This window comes from Oryzias melastigma, linkage group LG17 (assembly GCF_002922805.2).
Source record: "Oryzias melastigma strain HK-1 linkage group LG17, ASM292280v2, whole genome shotgun sequence".
NCBI lineage: Eukaryota > Metazoa > Chordata > Actinopteri > Beloniformes > Adrianichthyidae > Oryzias > Oryzias melastigma.
This window is the reverse complement of record NC_050528.1, coordinates 21,351,305-21,361,646: the sequence shown is the minus strand read 5'-3', so window position 1 is coordinate 21,361,646 and position 10,342 is coordinate 21,351,305. Positions and strand designations below refer to the sequence as shown.

Sequence of the window (10,342 nt, the reverse complement as noted above, 5' to 3'; positions counted from 1 at the left end):
CAAAATGTTTATTTGACTCCCCTTTTTTTAGTCCAGAAAAAAGTAAATATTTTTTTTGCAGTAAAGCATCAGGAGTTTTTGAAAAAATAAATAAATAAAAAGACAAAAAACATCTCCTTTATGGTTGCAAGAATATCAGAACTGTGAGAATTAAAGAAAAGCTTGTAGAAGTTAATCAATAGTGTTGGTGTCAGCAGCCTACAGCTTCACTTTTTTCTATACAAATCAGTGAATCCACACCAGCACATTTCCAAATTCTCAATTGTCTTCTTCTATTGCAGCATCTTCAGTTTAAGGAAGCACAAGCCAGTAACTGGCAATCCAGTCCTTTTCAGCATCACTACACCTACAAACATACTACTCCTACTGAGAGCCATGTCCTTCTACCCGTTACATCTACAACAAACCTCTACTGGAGTCTCTTCCCTCTTTTCTTTGCTTAGTCTGTGCCTTTAAGCACCAAAGACTGAACGCAAAATCAACTCGAAAAGAACTACATTCTTGTTTTTCTCTGTTGTAGTGTAACAGCAGACACAGAACTGAGCGGTCACACCGGACCACTATTGAAGAGAACTTTAAGAACAGTTGTTTTTCCTCAAAGGCATATCAGCAGTGTTGGTTCTATCCTTCAGCTGTGACAGATCCACCGCCGCGCCTACTGTCCACCGTCCTGCCGCTCTGCCAGGCGGAGAGCGGGGCAGGTTAGCTGTTCTTCTGCTCCGCCTCCCTCTGGGCTGAAAACGAGGAGCTCTGGTCGTCCTCCATACTGTCTGCATCTGCAGATAAAAATGACATTCGGTCACATTATCTCAAGTTTTTACACTCATTTTTAATTAGTAAATAGTATGGCGGAGTATTTGGGCCACAAAAATAAAAAAGGAATAAATACATTTACGAGAATAAAGTTGTAAAATTATGATTAAAAACGCCAAAGTTTTACGAGAAAAAAAATGTAAATTTATGAGAAAAAAATTGAAAAAACATGTTGATAAAAACATAAAATTATGATGAAAAAGTTGTGATTTTACAAGACAAAAGTTGTACATTTACGAGAAGAAAACTAAAATATACAAAAATAAAGTTGTAAAATCATGAGAAAAAAGTTGCAATTTTACAAGAAATAATATGAGAATGAAATATGAGAAAAAGTCCAAAAATTACAAGAACAAAGTTGTAAAATTATAAGAATGAAATTGTAATTTTACAAAAGAAAAGTTGTACATTTATGAGAAAAAAGTCAAAGATTTAAAAGAATAAAGTCCTAAAATTATATTTTAAAAAGTCATAATTTTGCAAGAAAGAAATTGTAAATCTATATGAAAAAATGTCAAAAGTTTACAAGATTTAAATCATAATTTTTTTTTTAAATGAGTAGTTTTCCAGTCATGAAATGTCTGAGCAAAATAATGAATTTATTAGGAAAAAGTCATAATTTTAGAGTAATAAACTTGTAAAATTATAAGCAAGAGTCAGTATGTTATAATAACAAAGTTTAAGCTAAATTAGGCAGTCAGCTTTTGTTTTAGTGTTTATACTAGCACTTTTGGCAAATCTGGCATCTACTAAAGTATTTTTAGGCCAATTTGACACTTAGGTAATTAAGCAATAAGCCAACCGTTTTAGCCATCGTTAATATTTTCCCAGTTTTTTAAGCTATTTTTTATTTTATCAATATATTAGCATTATGTTAGCACTTTTTGGCTAGTTTGGCCTCTACTAAAGTTTGTTTTAAGCTAATGTCACATTTAGGTAATATTTAAACAATAAGCTAGCTGTTATTTGTCATTTCACCGTTATGTTTGCATTATGCTAGCTCTTTTGGCTAATTTGGCACATAGGTTTTTCCAACTATGGAGTTTTGCTAATATTTTAGCTATATGTTAGCTGTTTTGGCTAATTCAGATATTCTTAGGCTATGTCCAAACTCCTTCACTACTCATTACATAGTGCACTTTATAGTGCGTTTACCATTTTGTTTTCAAAATTGAGTGCCCTAGCAATTTCCCAAAATTCTCTGCAAAATCGGAAAAGAACTATGAAAGAAAAAGCCTGGAACAGGATTTGCGAAATTTGAACCACTTCAACATTTTGCACCAAGTCTTTTCCAGTTGTAGGTGGAGGGCATGTGCTGGTGAACAGTAGAATAGAAGAAGAAGCCCCTCCCTGCTAGTCCAGTGTGAACACAATATGCTAAATGCATGTTAAAGAATGTGTGTGAACGTAGCATTAGATAAAACCCAACATTTTATTTAAAAAAAGAAAGTTTGCCATGAGAAAAAAAAGGAAGAAAAAAGTACCTGAATATTGTTATTTACCAAACAGTAATTGAACTGCTGACTTCCTGTTTAATTGCTGCACATCTAATTATGTCTATATTTGGCTATTGCTCCAACAAAGCCTAACTGTGGGTCTAAAAGGACTGAAGGTCACATCAGCTTGAACAGACTTCTGCTTCTTTCTTTAAGTCAAAGGTCTGCAACATTTAACATGAAAAGAGTCATTTTGATTCAGTTTCTTTTAGACCAAACCCAACCTACCTCACTGTTTAGAAAAATACATTTTATTTAGGTTTTTGTGCCTATTAAGTCTTATGTTTATTACATGTAGTTTATAGATATTTAGAATAATTGGATATTAACATATAGACAAAAACTTTTTTTGACAGCAGCACATATAAGTTCCTTTAAAAATAAAACACACATTGTGTCAAATAAAATCCTCCTGCTGCCACAGATTTACTTGCAACTATTTACTTTGTGCAGCAGAAGATTAGAATATTTATTTACAATAAACAGCTTAAAACTTTGCTCCATTATCTGACATTTGGGAGGAGGGGTTAAGCACACAAGGGCTTTGAATTTAGTGCAAAATATATATATTTTTACTAATATAAGATCATTTCAGATAAAAAATTAAAAGGCCAACAAATTTGTTCACTACAATTAGAATAAATGAATAAATAATAATTCAATTTTAAGCAGAAATTTCTTTATGTATGTCCTTCATCATGAGAAAAATGCCAAATGAACATATTAAAAACAAGTAGAAGTTCTTTAAAGGACACTGCAAAAAAAGTCAGAGCATCCAAATCAAGGAAAATATGCCTGAAATCATGAAAATCCACTGCAGGAAGAACTCCTCAGCCCTTCAAAGGCAGTGTGCCGCCTCATGCTGAGTGTTAACCACCACCTAAAACTTTCCCAAGATGAGTTTTTCCTCCTACCTGCCCCCCCTGCATTGATGTGCAGCTGGGACAGAGACAGGCTGAGGGGCAGCTGGCCTCCCTCTGCGTCGGTGGGACTCTGCAGGATGTCATGCAGAGCGTTCCTGCGGCCCGTCCTGCCAGAGGCGATGAAGTCTGCATACGTGGCCTCCACATCAGACATTGCTTGTGCATCGTTTACACAGCAACACCTGCAGAAAGAGCAGCTGATCAAGCCTCAGATTGCTGGTGTGCTGCCCCCAAAAGGCCCCATTTTCTGTTTTCAATCAAAAATCAATGCAAACCTATTATTATCATGCTAATTATCAATATTCTTTAAAAAATTGAAAAGTAGAGAAACAGATCTGTGTGCAGACTTCCATAATCTGAATAACTCTGCTATCATAAGGCCCAAAAAAAACATTATGGATTACTACAAAATAAAAGCACAAATCAGGTGTACCCTGTGCAGCAAAATCGTGATTAAATAATTTCTCTATAATAACTTACCTGTATTAATAATAAACACGAAGCTACATTTTTATAAGGTGTGTCTTTAAAGCAGCGAATCGGGCCCACATACCGTCAAAAGATCCGACAGCAACAAATTAAAGCAAAAAAATGCATAAATAAAAGCAAAAATCAGATGCAGACGTCATTATATGCGTGGAAATTTCTGAATTTTCGGGTAATTGATCAAATCTGCGGGATCCTTCGGAAAGTCCTCAGTCTATTCACGGCGGACGTCGCATCTTCCTCCTCAACGAACCAATGAGCGTCGAGCGGTCCGCAGCTGAGCGCTGATTGGACGAAAGACACAAAGGGATGAGAGGGCAGAGCCGCACCGGGGCGCGCGCGGTGTCTTCACTGCGGCTGCGCGGAAAAACGACCCGACTGCGCAGTGACGCTCTGCACTCTTTATTAAAGAAACCGGGGGGGAAAAAAATGAAGAAAACGAATGGTTAAGAAAAAATAAATAAATAAATAAACTTTTTTTTAAATCAAATAAAAATATCAATTTGGAAGCATTTGTTCTTAGGGAGTGTATCTGTGTCATACTACAGAATTGATGAAAATAATAATACAAAAAAAGAAAACTAAACAGGAAAAAAAATGGATAAAATAACGCTGTTGAAGAAATTGTAGTTGCGATATGGTCTTACACCACATGATGTCGCTATTATCCCCTCAAATCCCATTCAAGAGCTGATTTTACATGACGTCATGGGAGCTCCAACAATTAAGGAGTCACTTCTGTTGTGTTTGAGTTCATTCTATGATTTGTGGTGGCTCAAAATGTTCATATTTTCATGAGAGAAGTTGGTATGGCCTTTTTTCTCACTTGGCTTTCTACTGACGGTCTAAAAGAACACAATTTAAGTCCTCTGGTTGGTCTCGGATTAATGTACGAGTAAATAAGAGGATGTCTTCTTCAGATCGTTTTTGAGACATAAGCTCTCTGTCATTAAGCAAAAGTCAAGACTGTTTGGTTGAGGCATCCGAGATGCAATAAATGTGATTTGTAATTCCAAATGTGAAATCTAAAGATTTTGTGTCCTTTTGTTTGCTATATTAGACTATATTATCATTTAAAAAAATAAAGTTCTCAGAATTCTCCTTGAAGTTAAGAGCAGGATCTGCATGCTGCTTCCGGGACATGATTTAGAGGATAGTGTTTGGATAAAGCACCATTTTATTGTTGCACAGGTGCTTAAAAACAAATTCAGAATTGGTTTGACCATTTTAACTATTGCTGTCATCCCAGAGTAGTAAACATAAAAGAGTGAAAACAATAATAAAAAAAAAAGAGTGTTGGACAGTGTATTCGGGTGTAACTTTTTATTGTGCAGCAACATAACAATTAAAATTACAATTTCTTTATTTCTTTTAATTTTCATAAACAAAATATCTTGTACAATTTTTTCTTATACAAGGGAAATGAAAAGGAAAAGTAAGTAGAAAACTTGTTTTTCTGTGCCTTTTACTATTAAAAAACAACATGTTTATTTCTTCTCATCAAAGGCTGACAGACACTTTTTGAAATTGGGTAATTTCACAAACATAGGTTTCAAAATTTGTAATATTTACTAAGGGTCACACATTTGGTTGGATTTGGTTGTGAAATGTGTCCATTTTTTACTTTGAATAAAAAAAAAAACTAATTTTCTTGGAGATGGTTTCTGCAGAGCAGCAGGAGTTCATTAGAAATTCCCCTCTGAGTGTCTCCGCTCCCACTTCCCGTCACCTATCTGTTTACAGCTGCTAGCGTACAGCCCCTTACAACCTCAACCTAACATTACAAGAGCAATAAATTGAATAAAGAAATAGTCCAAAATGTAATATTAATCTTAATTGTCTTTACAAATGTCCATCATGACTAAATCACAATTTTCATTGGCGTAAGTCTGTAAGGATTGCTTACAGATAGTGGCATCATTCTAAATTTCAAAAGAAAAAACATCTACTGTCGAATCAGCCATTATTGTAAATGTTTTAATTGAGGATGAGAACATGTACAACGAATGAAGTTACCACATTGTAAAAGTGTTATTTGTGTTTGTTGGCAGAGCTATTGTAAGAGATTCCTATACATCTTAGTATATTTTTACATTCCACAATAAAGAACACAACCTCCTGTCAGCCTCTATTACTGACACCATTGGTCTTTTTTATTATAGCTGGAGATGCAGTGGCTTTACAGACAGGGATGCAGCTGTTCCGAGCAGCAACAGGAGAGGAAATTAAAGGTGCCAGCCATAAAGTACCTCGTAAAAGTTGATAAAATACCTCTAAAGTTTTGATTTAGGCCATATGAGCCCTGGACCAAAATAGGCTTTAAGGCTTCACTTTACTAAACAGGGAAAACGAGAAAATTGAAGCAATAAAGGTCACTCCTTCCTGAATGGATTTAAGGAAAATCAGCATTTAGAGAAGAAGTGCTCTGTTCCCAGGAGGTTCAAACCCATCACTTTCCTCTTTTATGGTGGTTTAAACATGATGGAAACAAACACTTGTTTGATTGTCATCATTTATTACCAATTTATTTTGTCCAGCAAACCAAATTTGGTTCAAAAATCTCATTAAATGCTTTATTGTTTGGATTTTTTTTCAAAGATTGATAGCTGAGCATATTTTTCCACCTACAAAACAATCCCTGAGACCAAACCAACGTGCTGCTATTAGTCAAGACTTTCTTCCCCTCATTTACACAACTTCCAAATAAAATTGTACAGCTTAGAAAAGGCAGGCTATTAATGAAAAAAAAAGTTTTTTTTTTGTTTGTTTTTAAATGGCTGCTTATGTATTGGTTTTATCTCCAAAGCAAACCTTTTATTTTTGGTCCCCTGGGGGTTTGGCAAAAATACATTTTGGGATTTACCTAGCAACAGTTTTTTTGTTGACCACGCCCACTTTCCTAATATGGTCATATCATATATCATATCATATTGTTTAGCTTGAGCCATGGATTTATGGATCAAAATTTTAAAAGATTACAGTAAAAAATATGCGAGTAACAGGGAAAGGCCACTTTTGCTAGCTTGCCACGGTAACACTATATGAAATCTACAACTTCTAATTTCAACATTTTGTTCCAAGTAGCTTCCTAATGATCTTGAGGACTCATGAGGTGATAGATTTAAATCCCTAAGTGGAGTTTTAATCTGTAGAAGGTACTGATGGCCTCTTCTCAAGGTTAAAGGTCAATACATTTTCGGTTGTGGTTGTAGACTTAACCTGGTGGCTTTTGGAGCCATTCCATAATCATTTCAAAACTTTTTTTGGAAATCCCTGACGTAAATGCGTTGGTTTTGTTACTTGGTTTCAAACTTTATTTATGTGTTTATTTTCACAGTTTCACCCTCTCTGATGTCATTATTTTTGGGGGGAGGGGTCACTCACTATTTCAAAAATGATTTTTCAGCGGGTACTAGGTGTGTGCAAATTTTGTGTCTTTGAGTTTTTGGGCAGGGGCATTTTTGCTCAAGGGCGCTGTAAGAAAGAACTGCAAAAGCCTTTAGAAGACAAACGCATGATTTATACAAGGAAACAAACACGTGATTTTAATTGTCTCATTTATATCAAGTATTTTTCATTAATAAAAACAAAAAAAATAAGACAATAAAAATAAATAAATAAATAGACAAATTTCCCGTATTTACACACATAACACATTGGAAGGAAGTAGGAAGATGCAAATTTCCATAACTTCACCCTCCTGTTTTTAAAACATATTTGATCACAAAGTATCCAAATGGCAAAAATGCATATTTTGGTTTAAACAACTGACTAAATAAATACAAATCATTCAAAACTGAGAAAAAGCAGACAAAAAACCCCAAAGTGAGTCAACTGATCTGCACTTCCAGATTTATGGAGCAATAAAAGTCATAGACATGGACAGTTTGAACACTATGAGACCAGATGTGATCCAAACATAACATTCTCTTATATATCCACACACACTTTAAAAGTAATCTGACTACAGGGTTGAGCATTTAAACCAGGGTTTTGTTGTTTTGGAGATTTCCAAAGTGCATAAGGACCATGTAACTGTAAATTCACTGATGATGTGTTCAAGTTATGTATGGCTATATTTTCCCACAGTGTCCAAAAGCATGCATCTTAGACCAATTGGTGATCCAATATCAAGGGGTGTCAAAGTCCAGGGCTCAAGGTCCGGTGTCCGACATGTGTTCCAATTAAACTGCCATTATTGAAGCTCCTTATTGGCTAAACTCACCTGATCCAGGTAATCAGCAGCAGACGAGGCAGGATTTCTGGAAACCAGCAGGAGGCTGACCCTCGACTCTCACACCTCTGCCCTAAATAGATGTGAATGTGTGTGTGGTCCTGCGATCAACTCAAAATCAGCTCCAGCAACTGTGTGACCCCAAAAGGAATTAAGTTGGTTTAGAAAATGTATGGATTTATAAAATATTTAATCTGTATTTGACTATAATTTTTGCAGGATTTTTTTTTTGTGGCTATCTGAGTCTAAAGCACCCCATTTCTTTGTTTTCTCAGCTTTTTAAAATGTTGCAATATTATTCTTGATGCACTGAACCAAAGTACATTTCATATTCTAATTGTTCTAAATATTGAAAAAATAATACTAACATGTATTTTCTAATAAGGACCTTTACACTTGTTTTAAGTCAAATAATTCTAAAGCCGATTGTTGAAAACAAATATTTCCACTAGATGTCAGTAGAACCAACTGTGTGTGTTGCCCACATGTGCACGTGCCTACACCTACCATATTGGACAGAAACATTACATGGTGGTTCAATAAAACTCTGTGTTATCAGGTTGAATGAAACTCTGTGTTATCACCCTTGGATTTTACTTCCTGAAATAAAAGCCCATTTTGATGAACTTGCCTTTGTTTTGTGCATCAAATCATTTAGTTAAAGCTAAAAAACATGATATTTACTACATGCAGTTGTAAATAAAAAATTAACCATGCACTTATATTAAGATATTCTTTTATCACAGTTTTCTACTGGTCACCAATCCTTTTATTTTGCAATTGTTTCTTGTTCTAAATCTGTGGAGTGTAACACTAATATATATATATATATATAGTAATGATACAGATGAATGTAAAAAACTTGTTTTACCAAAACCATTTTGCTTTTTCTTATCTAATTTGACAAGTTGGAGAAATAAAGCCTTTAGTTGCAAGACATCCATCAAGCTGAAGTTTCATCAGCTTTAAAGTTTTAGTTATTTGATCACTTTGTTTTAAAGTATAAACATTAACTGACATCATGTATTCTAATGTTTTAATCCATATTAACCGACCAATTTCTATTTCTACTCATGATTGATTTTGTCGATAAAGTCTCTCTCTGATTATTGTTTAATCTTTTGTAAAAGTGTTGCCAGTGTTTTTTTTATTTTAATTATCATCATGCTGTTTTTAGCCACCCCCCCCCCCAATGTTGTTTTCTGGGACTTTCTGAGCGGTTGGAGTTCATTCGAAATTTGCTTCTGAGTTGTGGGCAGGAATTTTGGCACGGAAGTAAACCTCAGTTGACACCCCATCATCCCTTTATTTACACTCTCTCTTGCTAGTTTACAGCCCCTCACACCCTCAACCATCAGCAGTGAAATAAAAATGGCGAACAGTATTGGAGCTATGCAGTCAGACACTTGAGCGAGATGTCAGGTCAGACGAGGAAAACGAAGACGTTCATGGATCTAGTCCTCTCACGTAGATGCCTCAGAATGAAGTGGAGTAAATTGTTGTTTCTACATCACGCGTACAAGCTTTTTCCAACCCCATTTTTTGTCTGCTACTGATTCACAACAATTCGAACAAAAAATCTCAGAAATGTTAATTTCTTTATATATGTCCTCCATTATAATAAAAATGCCACAAGAACATGTTAAAAACACCATGTTCATTGGAATGTTTGTGTAAATTAAATGTGTTAGAAATTAACCACATTTGTGTAAAAAAAAGATAAGAATACAGCTATCGCATAAACGATAAAGTCCTTCAAAATATTACAAAAAGGACATCCCCATGATGACTTAGGGCTGACACTGAAATGTCTTCAAATATCATCTGCAGGAACCTACATTTCATGTGTTTCTGCTTCTCTGAAACCACTGTGAAGACTCATTTGAATCTCTTTCGTTCCACTAAAGCTTTTCATATCTAGAATTAGGTTGTAAATCAGGGAAACGACTTGCAACCAGCACCTCCCTGAACCCCTTTTCTCTTGTCTTCCTGCATTCAGCCGCTTCAATTCGGATCATTTGGGCCTTTTTACGGATAAACCTGGCTGTGACTAATGACTTTCGCTTGAAGGCACCACCAACAAAGTATGAACCACCCCACATCCTACATGCGTCTCTATTCCAGCTGTTGAGACACTAAGCTCCCCCCTCCGCGCGCGCGTAGTTATACCTCTCATCACCGATAGGTGTCGCTGCTGGCCCTGGCATCCACGCCGTCTGTCAGTCTGTCTAGCAGGGATGGGGGGGTTATTGTGAACTAGGATAGAGAGGGAGGGAGTGAAAGCACCTCTGCCGCTCTCCTTGCGTCCTCACCCGTGCGCAGTTGCGCAGTGCTCCGGCTGCTCCATCCCCTCCTCATCAGCTGTTTCTCCCGCCTTGGATGCTGGCGTT

The 10,342-nt window shown here is 35.8% G+C and overlaps 1 protein-coding gene across 1 annotated transcript; it reads right to left on the bottom strand.

The window, feature by feature from the left end:
• Positions 1 to 102: 102 nt before the first annotated feature.
• On the bottom strand, positions 103 to 4,610 carry LOC112147320 (cAMP-dependent protein kinase inhibitor alpha). The gene is made up of 3 exons (XM_024273606.2): positions 3,713 to 4,610; positions 3,224 to 3,414; positions 103 to 776 (listed from the first exon to the last, which is right to left on the bottom strand). The coding sequence occupies exons 2-3, from the start codon at positions 3,384 to 3,386 to the stop codon at positions 703 to 705; spliced, it is 237 nt and encodes a 78-aa protein (XP_024129374.1). The 5' UTR covers positions 3,387 to 3,414; positions 3,713 to 4,610; the 3' UTR covers positions 103 to 702.
• Positions 4,611 to 10,342: the final 5,732 nt, after the last annotated feature.